At 36.2% G+C, this 18,605-nt stretch overlaps 3 protein-coding genes across 5 annotated transcripts; 1 reads left to right on the forward strand and 2 right to left on the reverse strand.

Moving 5' to 3' along the window:
* The first annotated feature begins 2,859 nt into the window (after positions 1-2,859).
* On the forward strand, positions 2,860-4,305 carry LOC120002279 (probable aspartic proteinase GIP2). Its single transcript, XM_038850974.1, has one exon. The coding sequence runs from the start codon at positions 2,907-2,909 to the stop codon at positions 4,215-4,217; it is 1,311 nt and encodes a 436-aa protein (XP_038706902.1). The 5' UTR covers positions 2,860-2,906; the 3' UTR covers positions 4,218-4,305.
* A 5,715-nt stretch (positions 4,306-10,020) lies between these two features.
* On the reverse strand, positions 10,021-11,555 carry LOC120009358 (probable aspartic proteinase GIP2). Its single transcript, XM_038859958.1, has one exon. It carries the CDS (start codon positions 11,255-11,257, stop codon positions 10,076-10,078), a length of 1,182 nt encoding a protein of 393 aa, XP_038715886.1. The 5' UTR covers positions 11,258-11,555; the 3' UTR covers positions 10,021-10,075.
* Positions 11,556-15,357: 3,802 nt separating this feature from the next.
* Positions 15,358-18,092, reverse strand: LOC119998342 (transcription factor bHLH104-like). Of its 3 annotated transcripts, none has more exons than XM_038845814.1 (5): positions 17,725-18,092; positions 17,203-17,259; positions 16,624-16,701; positions 16,072-16,234; positions 15,358-15,947 (listed from the first exon to the last, which is right to left on the reverse strand). In XM_038845814.1, exons 1-5 carry the CDS (start codon positions 17,817-17,819, stop codon positions 15,699-15,701), a joined length of 642 nt encoding a protein of 213 aa, XP_038701742.1. In that variant the 5' UTR covers positions 17,820-18,092; the 3' UTR covers positions 15,358-15,698. The 3 variants fall into 3 exon arrangements, with proteins under 3 accessions (XP_038701742.1, XP_038701678.1, XP_038701612.1); XM_038845750.1 differs by having other exon boundaries at positions 17,203-17,286; XM_038845684.1 differs by having other exon boundaries at positions 17,203-17,292; positions 17,725-18,090.
* Positions 18,093-18,605: the final 513 nt, after the last annotated feature.

Consider the following 18,605-nt stretch of genomic DNA (forward strand, 5'->3'; position numbering starts at 1 on the left):
TTATCTATCAGTTATTCGATGGACAGTTAGATGGATTCCACGTTAAAAAAAGAAAGAAAGATGTGATGAAAAACACACATGACATATTATGTGAAAGGTATTGATTAGAGAATGTTAAGGAAAGAGAAGAAGAATGAGAACTTATTCCTTATGCACTAAACAATGTATTTTGCACAAGCAGGTCACAGAACAAATATCTCTAATGATAATTATTTAGTTAAAGACAAATCATGAGCTTATAGCTAGAAAGCCTGTCAATTCCACATCTTTAAAATAATTAATTATTCATTTATGGAGACCGTTGAAATTTGAAAACATGAGTCACATAACATAATCCAAAGTAGAGAAACATTATTTCAGAAAAAAAAATATTTTACAAAATAAAAACTATCTACTTAATTCTTCTTCTTTTTTCCATAAAAAAAAAAAAATTCTTCCTCTTTTTAAAAAAGTTTATTTTATATATTTTTTCGCAGGATGGAAGGCCACGATCTGCCATAAGAACGTGTCTCGTAGTCAGCAAAAGCAACTAAAATTGAGTAAACAAAGACTTGTCCAATCCACTCCACTAATACAACCATCATTTAGCAAACTAGGTTGCTGAGCACACCACGTGCCCATCACGTGATCAGAACTCTTATAAATACATGAGTTCTCCACCGTAAAAGGCATCTAATTTTTTTGTCAGTATTATGCTCTCTCGTAACCTCTTTACTTCTCTCACTACAAATTCAGTCACCGTCGGAGCTTCTTGGACCGACGCCATAGTCAGAGGCGAATCTCAAGTGTAATCAACTTATAAAAGCCTGCACATTATGTATTCATCACGTTTACTGATGCACGCAGCACTATAGATCGCACAGTAATAATATATCTTAATACAACAACTCATCTGATCAGATTCACTAGATAACAAGGATTACAGCCGGTTCAAGCTCACAAGTAGACCCAAATGCCTCCTGCTGCTGCATCATTAATTACATTCAGGTTGGTCTCTTTTTCAGTCTATACGAACAAAGAGAGTCGGTCCAAACTAATTTATTATAATTAGGAATGGTCTTCTTTCATATATACATATTCAAACGACCAAGTGGAACCAAATTAGTTAAGGTTGTTGTACACTAAAGCTTATAAAAGCCTGCTACGTTTTATGTATTTAATTTACCATGCACGTGAAATTCAATCCCTTTTTTCTCTTACAAAATGTCTTTTAAATTGTAGGAAATCAAAGGCTTGCTAAGCCAAACATATAAAATATTCGTTCATAGAAAACAGAAGGAGCACAGCTCCTTACATAAAATGGAGTCTGAAACGTGGCCATGTGGGCATGTTTGCCCTCTCTTGTTTTGGGGTCTTGTAAACCCAACTTACATACACAATAACACTACATATATATAGACACACTAAGCCAACTCACTCTAGAATATTCCTAGTCAACAAGAACATCCTACAAATAGCCACATGTTAGATAGGGGTGGTAAAACGTTGTCTCGGTTCAGATGACCGAATTTGACCAACTCGGATTAAATCAAGTTTTGACATAAATTATATGTCCGGAATTTAGGTCCAAACAAAAAAATTTTGTCCGGTTTAAAATAGGATCCGAGTCTAAATGACTTAGCAGCATGCATCTGCAGCTTCAGGAATCAATTGCATGTCTTCTTTTTACCTAGATAGCATCTGGAGGAGAGGGTTCACAACCTTCAACACGAGTCACGTGCCACCATGCATGCCTACACTGATTCAAATGCATGGATAGTAAAGCTTACAAAAGCCTGCATTAGGCGAAGAAACCTTTTCTTTTTTTGTCGCCATTATGTATTCATCAGATATGAGCCCAACTAGAGACCCAAACGTACTGTAAAGAAATCAATACACACAAACTTCCATCTCAATCATGTAGATTTTCATGAAAAACACAACTTTTTCACTAATATTGATTGATTTGACTCCAATGAAGTAATCCGCGGACGGTTCACCTTGAAAATAAGCAGAGGCTATACTAACAGGGTTGAGAATCAATGGTGTGCAAATCATATCAATGGTTGGAAGCATAACATAAGGACCATCAACAAAAAAACACAACGCCATTGGCTCGTATTGAAGAACTATACAGTCACAAGCTTATCAACCATACTAGCTAAAATAACTAATATATTGACTTTTTTATGTCACATACATGATTTTGACTGACCGAAATATTAAAAATCTAAGAACAATCACAATGGTGCAATGTTGTTGGAGACCAAAAAAAAAAATATTGAGAGACATGTTTTGTTGAGGTGACTCGTCTTTCAAGCATATTCGACGATTCTATACTCAAATCTTATCCGATTAGGCTTTTAAAAAACTACTTTCAATCGTTTATTATTTTTTTATAGGAAGATTATTATATGTTTTCAATTTTCAACGGTTTCCATAAATGAATAATTATTTAAAAAATGTGGAATTGATAGGCACTCTAGCTGGAATTGATAAGGCACATAGATTTGGGATGGTTGGGTTACCTAGTAGCAATGTAATTATAAATTAGAAATGTTTCTTCAGTCATCAGTCATCTCATCTGCTTATGCAAAATACATTGTTTAGTGCATATTTGTCCCCTGAATTTAAGCTAACAGCCTAACATATCAGATCACAAGAGAATACATGGCGTAGAAGCAAAAGAATTATTATTGACAATATCGTCAAAAACCATGGGTGATAAATAATTAATGAAGAAGAGGACACGTATTAATAGAAGAAAAGTCAAAGTCAAACTTTCAACACCAGACAATACTTTACTTGATGTGGTAAGTGGCTGGCAACTGGCACAATTGAACTCCTCTTCCTTGGAGAGTTTCACTATAAATTGCTTACGAATCCACAGATTTTAAGTCACAACACACCATATCCAGCAACCAACAATGGCATTGTCGTCTCATTTTCTTCTCCTTTGTTCACTTCTCTTCTTCATAATCTCCCCTTCCATAGCCCAAACATCATTCCGTCCCAAAGCACTTGTTCTTCCTGTATCTAAAGACCCTTCAACACTCCAATACATCACCAAAATCAACCAAAGAACCCCTCTTGTCCCAATCAATTTGACCCTTGATGTCGGTGGCCAATTTTCCTGGGTCGACTGTGAACAAGGCTATGTCTCATCCACCTATAAACCTGTTCGATGCCGCTCTGCCCAATGCTCCCTCGCTCGTTCTAGATCCTGCATCACAGAGTGCTACTCACCCCCCCGACCAGGTTGCAACAATAACACATGTGGTGTTCTCCCAGACAACCCTTTTTCACGTACCGGAACAGGCGGTGAGCTTGGTCAAGATGTTGTTTCTGTTCAATCCACTGATGGGTTCAATCCCACTAGAGTTGTTTCAGTGCCTAGTTTGATCTTCACCTGTGCTAATACATTTTTATTAGAGGGTCTGGCAAATGGTGTTAAGGGTATTGCAGGGCTAGGCAGAACTAAGATTTCACTCCCTTCCCAATTCTCTGCTGCTTTTAGCTTTCACAGGAAATTCGCAGTTTGCTTGACTTCTTCGACTAGAGCCAATGGTGTTGTGTTTTTTGGAGATGGTCCTTATGTTCTGCTTCCAAACATTGAAGTCTCTAAAAATCTGATCTACACACCATTGATTCTCAACCCTGTTAGTACAGCCTCTGCTTATTTTGCAGGCGAACCGTCGGCGGATTACTTCATTGGAGTCAAATCAATCAAGATTAATGGAAAAGTTGTGAAATTTAACGCAACTCTGTTGTCAATTAATAAGGAAGGATACGGTGGAACCAAAATCAGTAGTGTTAATCCATACACAGTCATGGAGTCTACAATCTACAATGCTGTTATTAATGCTTTTGTGAGGGAGCTATCAAGTGTGAGTAGAGTGGCAGCAGTGGCTCCTTTTGGGGCATGTTTTAATGGTAAGGAGATTGGTAGCACCCGTGTTGGCCCTGCTGTGCCACAAATTGATCTCGTGTTGCAGAGTGAGAGTGTGTACTGGAGGATCTTCGGTGCTAATTCAATGGTTCAGGTGAGCAGTGATGTGTTGTGCTTGGGGTTCGTGGACGGAGGTGTTGATCCAAGGACTTCTATTGTCATTGGAGGGCATCAAATTGAAGACAATCTTCTGCAATTCGATCTTGCTTCTTCAAGGCTTGGCTTCAGCTCTTCGCTTTTGTTTAGACAAACTACTTGTGCCAACTTCAACTTCACTTCCAAGCTCTAGATATCAAAACCTTCATATTATCAACAATAAATTAATGTATTATTGGATTAATAATGCCCCTATTATTGATGACCACTTTTCTTTATTATGGTGAATTTTCAATCCAAATCCTCTATGTTTCTTTAATTATTACGCATAGCTGTGCTTGACCATATCCCGTCCCAATCCCGGATAAAAAAGGACGTTGGGTATGTATCGGTCAAAAATCGTCCACATCAAAATCTACATCACAAGGCCCATTAGTGTTAGACTCATGAAAGTCTTAGTCGACCAAGACCATGACTCAAGTTTCGACTGACAAGTGTTAGACCCGTGAGAGTCTTAGTCAAGCACGATAGGCCTAAAATCCAAACAAATTGGCAACTAGATCCATAAAAGTTTTAGTTTGGCTTACAAAGATCCATGTGAATCTTGAGCCCAGCTCGAAATGCCCATGAGAGCCTAGGCAGTCTACCTACGAAGCCCATGAGAGCTTTGGTCTACATGTAGGCCCACATAAGAGCCAATGCCAACATACTCATGAAGGCTCATTTACTCTACTCTACAAAGGTTCAAAGCACATGCTAGTCCCAAGGAAACTACTTTAAAAGTCTTTGGACCCAATCAAAACCCAATGCTCACAAGCCCAGTCAACACATGTTGGTCACGTGACCCAGAGCACTATAAATATATAAGGACCCATTAGATAAGATTAAAAATTTTGATTTAAACTTAATCAATTAAATCTCTTATTTCTTTTTTATTTTATATTCAATTTCTTTCTTACATTTATATTTGTAAACAACTACCAATTAGGTAAGATCAAATTTTTGATTTCATTTTTATCAATTAAATCCCGTATTTGTTTTTCTATTTTTATTTAGTTTTCTTAAATTCGTTATAAATAATATCAAAAATTATTTGAATCTTTACTTTTACTTAATTTTACTTAAATTTTAAAAAATAGAATTTATTAGATGAAAATTTTCAAAGATTATATCTACTATTGGTAGAGCGGTTGGATTGATTTTCAATGGTAGCGAAAAAGCTGTGAAAAAAAAGTTGAACTTAAAGCTGTTAAATATGTTGTGAGGTTTTGATGAACTAAAAACTGACGCTAACAAAAAAGTGGTTGAGTAAAAGGATTATCTTAAATTTAATAATAATTTTAATCTTTTTCTAATCATTTTGTTATCAAATTTAAGCTAATAAATATTATTTATTATTAAAATTAATCATAAATTGTTTTTATATCAAAACTGAAAATGTTAATTAGTTAAATAAATAAAATAATAAAATGTAATGTCGTAAATATTAATAAAAAATTGTTAAGTAAAATAATAATGTAAATATTTTTTTTAAAACAAAATTAATAAAGAAATAATAAGCCAAATAAATGTCTAGTCAAAAATAATACAGTATAAATTGTTTTTTCAGGTAATGTTAACATGCATGCGGGACAAATATTTACTAAAAAAGTAACAAATTGTAATCATTACTGTAGGACCTACAAAAAAATTTTGAAAAAAATATACAAAACCACAAACTCCAACCCAGAAGCTCCTATCCGGAGCTTCTGGGATGGTAACGAATCCGTTGGCATGGTGGTGTCAGGGGATCCGTTGTCTGCTACACCTCGTTTGATGCAACGGAAGTCGAAAGCGATTCCATCAGTGGATTCGCTTTGGCTTCCGCTGTACCAAACAGACGATAAATACGTTATTGCCAGTAATGCATTTCAAAAGTTTACACTAAATATCAGGAGCGCATTATGCCACATTGGTATGGTATCTCGTATACATTCCGGGAAAGTGGATTTGTTGTGCGAAGAGTGCGTTATGACCCGTGGCCGCCTGCCTGGTGGGGGCGGGTCCTCCGTTGTGGGTAAACGGGAAACCCGACTCTACGAACCCGAGGAAAGGCTGCACAGCAGTAGTAAGGGCGCTAAGACCGGAGCTTTTTGTAGTGCTAGCAAGAATGCAAGTGAATGAATCCCATCCCCTAGCATGTGAAGATCCGGATGTTGGACTTGGTCTTGTTTGAATGGGTCTAAGGGAATGCTGTTACAGGTCCTACTATTTTGGTGGAGTCAAGGTTTGTTGGAGAGTAAGTCCATTAAATTAGCAACAAACCTGATTTTTTGGGCCAATTCTTAGGCTCTATCACTATAAATAGAGCCCCCCTTAGTCAGCAAAAGAACCTGAAAAAATACTCCTCTCTTCTCACTTTCATAGATGATTGTACTCGGTTTTGCTATGTCTATTTATTAGCTAGCAAAAATGAAGCTTTGGACGCTTTTATCAAGTATAAAAATGAGGTAGAAACTCAATTTGATAAAAGGATCAAATCTCTTAGGTCCGATAGAGGTGGAGAATATGATTATGCCTCATTTGATGAGTTATGTGCAAATTTTGGAATAATCCACCAAACTACTGCACCTTACACTCCTTAGCAAAATGGGATTGCTGAAAGAAAAAACAGAACATTAAAGGAGATGGTTAATGTCATGTTAATAAGTTCTGGTTTACCTCAAAACTTGTGGGGGGAAGCAGTCTTAACTGCTAATTATATTCTTAATAGAATGTCACACAAAAAGACAGGTAGTATTCCATATGAAATGTGGAAAGGAAGAACACCTTCTTTCAAATACTTGAAAGTGTGGGGGTGTCTTGCTAATGTGGCAGTACCTCCACCAAAGCAAGTCAAACTTGGACCTAAGACAGTTGACTGCATATTTATATGATATGCACAAAATAGTAGTGCATTCAAATTTTTGGTACACAAATATGAAATTGATGACATCCATGTTAATACAATCATGGAAACAAGAGATGCTGAATTTTTTGAGGAAACATTTCCTTACGAAAATACAGAAAACTCTCAGAAAAGGGTTAGAAAATCGAAATTCTGAGAATGAGAATCAAGAGGCTGATGAAATATTACCAAGAAGGAGCAAAAGATCAAAAATCTCTAAATCCTTTGGTTCAGATTATCTAACATACATGATAGATAGTGAGCCTCAGACATTCAATGAGGCAATGTCAACTTCAGAAGCTCCATTCTGGAAAGAAGCTATAAACAGCGGAATAAAATCCATTCTAAATAATCATACTTGGGAATTGGTTGATCTCCCTCCGGGGAATAAACCAATTGGATGTAAATGGATTTTCATAAAGAAGCTTAAAGCTGATGGTTCTATAGATAAGTACAAAGCAAAGCTTGTAGCCAAGGGGTTTAGATAAAAAGAGGGTCTAGACTACTTTGATACTTATTCACCGGTCACGAGAATTACATCCATTCGGATGCTAATTGCCATAGCCTCACTATATTAATTGCAAATACATCAAATGGATGTAAAAACTGCATTCTTGAACAGTGAACTCGATGAGGAGATCTATATGGAACAACCTGAATGATTTAAGGTCAAAGGACAAGAACACAAAGTGTGTAGGCTTGTCAAGTCATTATATGGACTTAAACAAGCTCCTAAACAATGGCATGAGAAATTTGACCAAGTGATGATTCGGAACGGATTCCAAATCAATGAGTGTGATAAATGTGTTTACACCAAAGTCGTTAACAACAAATGTGTAATCGTTTGTCTATACGTCGACGATATGCTAATTCTTGGACGTAATATTGAGATAATCAACAGTGCCAAGAAAATGCTATCAAAGAATTTTGATATGAAAGACTTAGGTGAAGCTGATGTGATATTAGGCATTAAAATTTCTAGAAATTCGGAAAGCCTAGTTTTATCTCAGTCACACTATATTGAGAAAGTGATTGAAAGGTTTAAAGGACATGGCATCAAGGATGCTAATAATCCTTTTCTCCCTCATCTAGTCTTACATAAAACTACTGGTAACAGTATTGAACAATTAGAATACTCTCGGGTTATAGGCAGTCTCATGTATATTATGAACTGCACGAGGCCAGACATTGCGTACTCTGTCAGTAAACTAAGCAGGTACACAAGCAATCATGGACATGAGCATTGGAAAACTCTATTAAGAGTATTAGGGTATTTGAATAAAACCAAGGAGAATGCTTTGCATTATGGTAAATAATCGGCTGTTCTAGAAGGGTATAGTGATGCTAATTGGATTTCAGATTCCGAAGAGTCAAAATCAACTAGCGGCTATGTATTCACCCTAGGGGGTGCGACAGTATCTTGGAAATCCTCAAAACAGACGTGCATAGCACGATCAACGATGGAATCGGAGTTCATTGCTTTGGATAAAGCTGGTGAAGAAGCGGAGTGGCTTCGTCACTTTTTAGAGGATATTCCAGTATGGCCAAAACCCGTGCTTGTAATTTGCATTCCTTGTGATAATCAAGCTGCAATTGCAAGGGTACAAAATATGATATATAATAGTAAGTCTAGACATATTCGTCGTAGACATAATACCGTTAGGCAGTTGCTCTCAAAGGGAATAATTTCCATACACTTTGTGAAGTCTAAAGAAATTTAGCGGATCCGTTTACAAAGGGGTTGAGTAGAGAGCAAATTGACTACGCATCGAAGGGGATGGGCTTGAAAACCTTAAAATAATGAGTTATCCAGATGGAAACCTAACCTGGCAATTGGAGATCTCATGGACTAGGTTCAATAGGACAACACAAGTTTGTGTAACTTAAGTGACCACTTTGGAATTTTAATTCCAACTCATTCCTTGGATGCACTAAGTGCTAAGCGAGTATTAAGGTTAAGCTGTGCTTTTAATGATACCTATATCTTGTAAATATAAGTGGAGTATTAGAGGATACTCACTGAACCCAAGATGTTCAGGGCCGAAATAATGAACACAATCGAGAACCAATTTTGAACTTGGATTGGTGTTGTGTGAGGTCTATTGACTGGGCTTACATAAACAACTGGCGGTTCAAGGCTATAGTCCACTGACTAGTTAAGTGGGTCCGATAGGTTTTCACTACGGAAGGTTCAAAGCCAAAAGCTACCTATCCTGATGTAGTATTTTCCTACTGTACTCTCAGACTTTCTTCCGTGTCAGTATTGTCGTGTGTTCCCATTCAATGTGAGGGATTGTTGGACTTGGTATTGTTTGAATGGGTCTAAGGGAATGCTATTACAGGTCCTACTATTTTGGTGGAGTCAAGGTTTGTTGGAGAGTAGGTCCATTAAATCAGCAACAAACCTGATTTTTTGGGCCAAGTGTTGGGCTCTATCACTATAAATAGAGTCCCCCTTAACCAGCAAAAGAACCCGAAAAAATACTCCTCTCTACTCTACACATTGCTATTCGTTTTCTCTGAATTCTTCAATTGAAGTGTCTGTGTTTTCAAAGCCTTCCTCCTGTTATATCCTTGAGTTCATACCTGAGAGTACTTTTCAAATTGGTTCGATAGTATTGCTTGTTTTGAAGTGTCTCTAACAAGCGGTGAAGGAGTGTTGTATCTTGGGAGGTGTTTGTCCGAAGAGAACTAAGACATCTGTGGTTGGGCGTAAATCACCTTAAGGAGATTCGGTTATACCATACCTCACTCCATCCAATCAATCATCAAAATTTCTGCCTTTTGTAAGTGTGTTCTTGTCTTAAATTGTTTAATAAACTGATTATTGTTTCATGTGCTTGTATATGCTTTCAATACTTGATTCGATGAATTGGAAAGAATGCATGGAGTCTATGTACACGTATGATCATTAGCAAGTTTATATATTCCAACACCGGACACGTAAATATTTCGTAAATACGTGATGTTATTCGACCGAAAACGACCCAAAACCAGAACCGATTTTCTTGTCACTCCTATTGTTTCTAATTATTATTAGTATTATTATTTTTTGGTCTCAACAACTTAATTGGCAAAGTGATTTGGTTGGATTCAACTCATATTTATCCTTTAAAAGTACAAGATTATCGAGTCGATTTCTTGAGCGAGGAATCTGTGTCTCTTACAAGATCAGAACAAGGCTGTAAAGACGAACTAAATCCTAACATCGAAATACCCAAATCAAATTCAACTAAATTATCCTCCAATTGGAAGCCTCCGATTACAATTGAGCTGGTCGGCTTCAAGCCTCCGTCCAAGAAACCCAAACAAATAACCTCATCGTTCACTGCCACCATTGAGTTCCTCCCATAAATCCTCCATTTCACCATCTCGCTCTGCAACACCAGATCGATCACCGGCACCGTTGGACCATGGGGACCTCTCGAAACGCCCTCCGAGCTGAAACAAACCTCAAAAGGAGCAACGGACGCCACTCTCGTCATATTCACATAATTAGTAGCAGCCTCTAAATATGCGTTTACGAAACTGGCATATACTGAGCTCTCCATAGTAGCGTAAGGAACGACGCTGCTAATTTTAGCTTCTCCGGCGCCGATCGATAATCTCTCGCCGTTGATTTTGACGGATTTTACATATATGAAATAATCGTGGGACTTGCCAAATCGGTCAGCGTTGACGAGGGGTGTGTACATTAACGATCTTGAAATCTTGGGGTCAATAGCGGAATCCCAATCACCCAATAAAATCGCACCGTCTGATGCCGATAGGCAGACGGCGAATTTCCGTTGGAAGTCAAACGTCGTGGCAAGCTGTGATGGTAATGAAATCGGAGACCTCCCGAGGCCAAGCATTCCTCCGGTCCCACTTGCAAGACCCATTTTAAGCACCGACGGTGCACACGAGAAGATGAAATCGTTGATTTTGCTCCACTTTGACCCGTTTTTGGATCGGAAGGCAAGGATATCTTCGATTAGCTCCCCCTTTGATGACAATCGGTTGACTCTATTTTCTGTGAGAAGCTCACATCGAGGCTTAGTACCGCTAAGACGTTGGGCCATTGCTCTTGAGCACTGCATCGAACGAGTTGGGATCGGACGGCAAGAACCAGATGACGATGAACAATCAAGCCAGAGGAATGGACCGCCCAGATCAACAACAAGCTTGAGAGGCATTAAGGCAGTGCCGTGATAAATTCGGGTGACGTATTGAAGAGTTGAAGCATGTTTTGTTACCGGAATGACTACAGCAGTTGTTAGTGACAAAAGAGAAGACAAGATGAGGAGAAACTGAAACAGAGAGGCCATGTCGAAGGACAGATGGGGGATACTGAAACTGGGTATATGATATGGCTAATCTATATGCGGTGACTCGTCGTCGTCGTCGTCGTCGTCGCAGGGTAGATAAGAAAAAGTTCCTGTCGAATGGATAAGGCTTTGGAATTTCTTACATCTGCTGACTAGATTTGTGTCCTTTCCGTTCTAGCTGTTTTTTGTGTGGTCAATAGTTATCCATTCCTACTGGTGTGGGAATCACCAGTACGGAGTGCCATCTCTTTGGATATTTATTCTCAAACTTATACAAACATGTGTTTCTCGTTTTCTATGGGTTTTTTTTTTTTTTTTTGTCTAAACAATTTTGGAAAATAGCAGGATATAGTATATATGTTGGTTTTAAAATATTGTATTAAATATTAATATGGCGCCATTTGATAAGGGTTTTCTTGAAGTATTTATATTATTTGTTAGTATAAATGTTAGTTGTCATCCAAACAACAATTCTCGGGCACGTAATTCGAGGGATTTCTAGGAGCATATTCCAATGCTACAATTTTGAAGCATTTCACCAAGATTTGCATATTAATCGTCTCTCTTGTCCCCGTTTATTTTACTTAATTGACGTATTTCCACTTATTAAAATTAGGGTTTTATTAAATATCATAATTTTTACACTTAATATAATTAATTAATTAATTGTGGTCATAGAAATTATTATTTAATTATATTTTTTAAATTAATTAATATTTATTTTATTATCATTAATTTTCTTTATTTTATGTATTTAACTTTTATATTTAAATACATTTATATGTCTAACCTACAACTAAAATGCTTAATAGCCCTATGCGTAATTTGTTACAATATGCTACACATCATAATTGTTACCAGTAAAAGTTCAATCAAACACCTACCCAGTATTCATACAGCATATCTGCTACTAAAATTGTCCAGCATTTCTGCTACCACAATTTCTATTAATATATCTGCTACTTTCAAAAAGTTTTGTCAAACTAGGCCTATATATACTGTCTAAAATGATGTAACTGTTTGGTTCAATTTTTTTTGATAACATTTATGTTGTTTAATATGTTGTGTTCAATTACATACAGTGCATTATACATTTTACTATAAAATAAGAAATTAATTATCAAATTGTTACACTTTCATAAGAATTTTCAAATTATTACATGTTATGAAAATTGTTATATATTTAAAAAGCTAAACAATCTATTTTCTTCTTTCATTAAGAAGTGTGACAATTCAATCATGAAACATTGTCATGTTTGTATTTTGAAAGACAATTCTTTCTTCATCTTCATTTTTCCCATTTTGAACTCCAAAATTTTGCACATATCCATCGTCACATGGTACTATGTTTTTCATGTTTACCTAGGCACAAATTAGATGTGTGAACCCTACGGTGAAGAGTGACAATGATGAGAATAGGAGTGTATTCCGAGTATTTGACTAAAAAGGGTTGAGTATTTGAATTATTTCGTGATAAAAATAAAAAAATGATACTAAAATGCTGGTTGAAGAAACAATTTGAAAATTCTTGTTAAAATATTTGATGAGCACTATTTTCACTCCCCATTTAACTAAAGAGAGTAATAGTATTCCCACCCCGTTATCCCACCTCCTAATCATTGAATTGTACTTTTTAATATTATTTTATATATAAATTGATATTTGATTCTTTTGATTTGCGTGTAATTTGATATTTGATTATCATTCTAAAAATTAGTTTTCACACCCCTATCAATTAATTAAAATAAACTTATTACATCACATCAATGCAGATTAGCCAATAGGGGTCGACATCGGACCCGGGCCAGATTTTGAGAATCGAGCCCCTAAGGCTCGATTCTCTAAATGAGACCCAAGCCCAGCTCGAGCCTCTAAGGCTCGGGCCTCGGGCTTCGGGATGGGCCCGATTTTTGACTATTTAATATTTATGTATGTATTATATATACACACACAGACAATGCATATAACTCACTCACATTTTTTGAAATAGATAGATCAGCATCGCTTGAGAACTGGATGTCAATGCCAAATATGAGTTACTTGATTGCTTCTAAGTACAATGTGATTTTATACGTTCTTAGTTATGAATAGTGCTTGACATTTTTCCCTTTGCGTTCTATTAACATTGACATATGGTTGTCCGATGCCTCCTATTATGATTCAGTGGTTTAGCTACTGGTATGATTATGCAAACGAATGGTCACTCCGTATAGAGAACAACTTGCAGCATACATTAAATGTATCTGCTAATCTGCATTGATGTGATGCAATAAGTTTGTTTTAATTAATTGATGGGGTGAGAAAACTAATTAAGGGATGGAAAAATTAATTTTTAGAATGAGAATCAAATGTCAATTCACACAAATCAAAAATATCAAATATCTAATCATATAACAAATAATATTAAAAATACAATTCAATGATTAGGGGGTGAAATAACCAATTTGAGGGGGTAGGAATACTTTTTCCCTTAACTAAATACACCCCAAACCAACATTGCAAGTACTATGCCAAAACCTTCCTTCAAAGCTGTTTCACGACCTTTACGTCTAAAACAAATCTTCTGATTAGAATTACATGTCCTTGAGGGTAATTAGAAGCACAAAATTGGACTTTTATCAGTCACTGAGATATGTGGGTGGAGAAGATGTTAATTAATAATTTAAAATGTTATTTATTTAATATGTATAAAAGGGTAATTTTGGAAAGCTCGATGTGTATATTAAAAAAGAATTGAAACGTATTAGGTAAATATGTGTATTGAATCTAAACTGGTGTGCAAATAGCGATTCTCTTCTTATAACACATTATTGGGCTAAGCTTGAAAAACACCAACGAGCCCATATTAGTACACCTAAACCCATTTACCAAACCTGTCGTTAAATTTACTCCCTCCGTCCCATTTTAATTGTCTCCTTCAATTTTACGTAGTTTAAGAAAGTGCATTACTCCCCTTCCATTTGACATTTATATCCTCATTTATTGAGTTGATTGTTGAACTCTTCTAGTTTTTCAATTTAAGGATAAATAAGGGTAAGATGAGAAAAATGAATGAAATTTGTTTTAATTAATTGAAATGGGCAATTCATTTTGATACATCTCAAAAAAGAATAGAGGACAATTAAAATGGGACGGAGGGAGTATTTTTTTTTACTTTCTTAGCACAAGTAGCTTTGCTTCCAAATTAGTGATTGTGATAAATCTATGGCACCCTTTAATCCATATTCAAGGGGAACACTACCATTCATGAGAACTGGTTAAAGGGTTCTGTTCTGACAGTCACAAGCTGCATAACCTGGTCTGCATAGTATATTATGCAGGTCATTGGACCTCGAACTCGAACTCGAACACCTACCTGGTATATGCCATTGATAGATAAAAGAGCAAGTGATCAAACTAAAGATAACGAAATCTCAAACAAAGATTTTATGATATGCAGGCATTCACATTGAATAGATAGATATCCAGCACAATTGTCACTGACTACATGGATGAGCTTTCTTGGTGCTTTACAGTCAGCTTTCTTCACAGCAATCATGCAACATAAACCAGCTGCTTGGAGAATCGGATTGGACATTGATTTATGGTGTAAGTAAAAAAAACATCAGTTGTCTACTATTAGTACAACTAAAATAATAATAGTAGTTGATGTCTGGTCTGGTAGTCTTCATTCAGCTGTGGTGCACAAAAGAAAGAGGATCAGTTTTCCTAACCATGTTTAATCCTATTTCCACAATATTAGTGGCAATCCTAGCCTACTTTGTTCTCGACGAAAAACTCTATCTGGGCAGGTAATTTTAATCTGATTATCATACAAAGCTAAGGTAGACAATAAGCAACAAACCGCATGATAATCACATGGCAATAGCTTACTTGGTTCTCTCAGGATTTAGGGCGTATGGGGCTCTAGGATGACTGGCGACCGATAGAAACCTTAATATCCTACAGTTCTCTGTTTAATGGGTCCCTTGAAGTCATATTTTTCTCCAATATGCTCAATCAATAGTCACTTTCAAAGAGGCATAACTAGCTTACCAACAAATATCAAATCATGTCAACACAAAAAAAAGAGTTCTGCATCGAGAGCCAGGCAGAAGGCATTGATAAAAAGCAAAAGTGACTGAAATTTTTCTTCAAAACCATCCAGAAAAGGTGAAAATAATTACGTTGGTTTTATGCATCTCCAACAATCAAGAAGATTGATGCCTTAACATTTTATGCATGTCCAACATTCAAGAAGATTGTTGCCTTCACACTGAATTTCTAGGCAAACTCCACCATGCTTTGCGGATATAAATAAAATGTAGGAGCAATGATATATGCAAGTGAAGTGAGAAGAAATCGAAGGCGACCTTCAAAGTTCAAACACTGAATCTGGGAAAAAATTATCTGAATGTACTGCGCCAGCCACCAGGGATGGAGAAGTGCAAAGAATAAGGCATTATGCAGCAGGGGACCTTAGCTTATGATCTTGAGATGTATCATGGGTCGATGGAGGTAAATATTGCCACATTGGTACCACATTATAGCTTTGGAAAACCGCCATCTTGTTTCCCCCGGCATGATATGCTGCCGGATGGCTTGGAACAAAGCCTGCTGATGGAATGGCAATAGTTTTTAGTTGCTGCTCCATCCTTTCTTTATCTGCCTTCAGTACGAGTTTCTCTTCACGAAGTTCATTCTTCTCAGCCTGTAGGGACGAAAAAGTTTTTGAATTAATACTCAAAAGCATTAAGTGATGCAATCAGGCATTCACAACAAGGAACAAGAAACAGACCAACCACTCATGCTTAATATGGTTGAAGTAAACTAACCTTCAAATTTTTTATTTCTTCTAATAGCCTTTCATTTGTTTCTTTCAGCTCCTGAGTTTCAGTTCTGAGTTGGTTCAATATTCTAATGGCATCATCAAGTATGGTTGGTTTGTCAGTTTTGGCAGGCCTCCCGGGTTCCAAAACAGAGCTCAACTCTGAGAACCTGCACGATAAAACCAGTCGCATCAAAATCTGGAAATTTTTCTATATCTATAGACGCAAACAGAGTGACCAAGAATAAGTTCATGAATGAATCAGTCATTGAATCATTATTCTGGAAGTACAATCAGAAAGATCTAATGATTGTGGCACATCAAGGGGGCGGAAATGGGAAATTCTCTATATGTTTAAAATCTCACTGACTCACTCAACCTATAAAACATGGACATCTGAGAAGTAAAACAATTTTGAGGCCCTAATCATGGATTTTTACCAATCATATGAACCCAATCATAAATTTATATAGATAATCTGCAATAAACAGTTTGGTGAAGCAAATAAATGCATGCAATAAGTGAAGCAACTTAGAGAACAAAAAAACAAAGTGCATGCCTCTCATTCAATCTCTCTCTCCGCAACTTCTCACGGCAAGCCTTGGTCCCTGGTTTGTTGCTTGTCTCATTGCGTCCCCTATGGATCATTAACAGTTAAGTCATTCTCAGAAGATAGTCAAATGATACATAGATTAAGGACATTAATAACACAGTGGAAATAGGTGAAAAAGACAAAAGGAGATTCTCTTATTGAATTTTGAAAAACCGGATTCTAAAGCATGATGCATTGCATAAACAGGCAAACATTGTAAGATTGGGATACACTTTTGATAGCATCGTCCAACCAGAAGTTGTCAACACCTGAAAATTGATATATCTCAAAGTTTATCATATAATGCATTGCGATTCAACATATGCATGAGAACTATAAACTTCAAATTCAGAAGTTGCTGATGTTGAACAACTTTATATAAAAAATGTATTTAGCAATTGAACACCTATGCATATGCAATGAACATTGCGAAACCATTAGTGATCTACCCTCAGAATACCATCACCTGCATCCACTTTTTAGCCTTCAGATGATTTGAACATATTGTTGACCATAAAGAAACATAAGTGGATCTAAAAGTTGTACCTCTTCCGAATGCAGTCCTTCTTCTCTTCCGCACAATATTTCTCTTGTGACAAACCTCTGCGCAATGAAAAATCCATATCCACACTGGTACTACAGGCAGACAATACACTGAATTATGAAAAACTTTTTTTTTGGCACATAGATTGCATTCCAATTAAATCTCCCTTTTTTAATTTCTTTAGTGAAAATCAGCTACTACCGATTTTAAATTTCTCGACTTTCCATGCCTTGGGATGTCCCTATTTCATCACAAAAAGCACCCATGAATGAATCATAATTTGCACTCCTTTATCATTAAACCATTCACCTTGTGTAAACACCAATAAATCCATTAAACTGCCCTAAGAAAATCCTAAAAATAAAAAACACCCTCGATCAAACATGGTTGATAACAATCGAAACACCATTAATCGGTAGTAATCGGTAGTTTTCAGAAGAATCTACAACAAAATGTTAACTATTTTTAAAAAGGATTACAAATAAGAAATCAACAATCTAGGGGGGGGTTATGATCAGAAATACCTGTGATTGGGCCATATCAAATCTACGGCGGAATTATTGTTAATTAAGTCACAAGCGAGAAAATCCAAGCAGCTATAGTCCTCGAAACCTTCCATTGCTTTTTGGAGTATTTGATTTCGCCAAAACCGTGAACCCTTGGACGGGAAAACAAATGAATAATCGGAACCCTTGGGTTCTCAGTCTCAGTATCTACGATCGTATATGCTCGTATAGTCGTATTCTTTAGTATACGAAGGTCCAATGAAGGTGCACCACGTCGAAGGATATTGACCGGACTGTGCACCGTGCGCCGCGAGAAATCTATGCAGGACGAATTTCTTGACTCTGCACCACCAACTCCCGAGTCCCATCCTTTTTTTTTAGGGTTAATTATACTTGAGACTTTTTAAATACTCCTAACGTCACCTATCCATAATCAAATCATTTATAAATATCCATAATCTATATAGCAAGCATATTAAGCAAAATGACATATATTCATTTTGTACAAAATTACCTCTAATTATTCAAAAGAACCAATAATGATGACATCATAATTTTTTTTACTTTTTCTTTTCTTGAACGAAACTTGAAAAGGTTCTCTTTCAAAATACATGGTAGATTTTCAAAAAAAAAAATAATATTCGAATTTAACATGTTAAACTCGTTCTAACAAAACTCATGGTTGATATGCTTTGACTGATCGTTCTTAATTACATTGTTTTTAAAACAGTATATAAAAATCTACAAACTTAAATAATATAATTATTTGTATAACATGAAAAATCTCATTGTTTATTTTAAAGTATTGAACTGTTTGTATAACATAAGAAATTTTATTATTTTATTACATTGTTTCATAATGTTATTACAGTGTTTTTATCAACACAGACATTTATTAC

The sequence above is a fragment of the Tripterygium wilfordii genome, chromosome 1 (genome assembly GCF_013401445.1).
Source record: "Tripterygium wilfordii isolate XIE 37 chromosome 1, ASM1340144v1, whole genome shotgun sequence".
NCBI lineage: Eukaryota > Viridiplantae > Streptophyta > Magnoliopsida > Celastrales > Celastraceae > Tripterygium > Tripterygium wilfordii.

Excerpts from the sequence above, each read along its gene's own strand:
- LOC120002279 (XM_038850974.1), top strand. The coding sequence starts at position 2,907 with ATGGCATTGTCGTCTCATTTTCTTCTCCTTTGTTCACTTCTCTTCTTC.
- LOC119998342 (XM_038845684.1), bottom strand. The coding sequence starts at position 17,819 with ATGGAAGGTTTCGAGGACTATAGCTGCTTGGATTTTCTCGCTTGTGAC. Across the intron at positions 16,235-16,623 it reads AGAGAGAGATTGAATGAGAG|GTTCTCAGAGTTGAGCTCTG; the intron begins GCATGCACTTTG and ends TTTATCGTGCAG. Across the intron at positions 15,948-16,071 it reads AAGAAATAAAAAATTTGAAG|GCTGAGAAGAATGAACTTCG; the intron begins GTTAGTTTACTT and ends TCGTCCCTACAG.
- LOC120009358 (XM_038859958.1), bottom strand. The coding sequence starts at position 11,257 with ATGGCCTCTCTGTTTCAGTTTCTCCTCATCTTGTCTTCTCTTTTGTCA.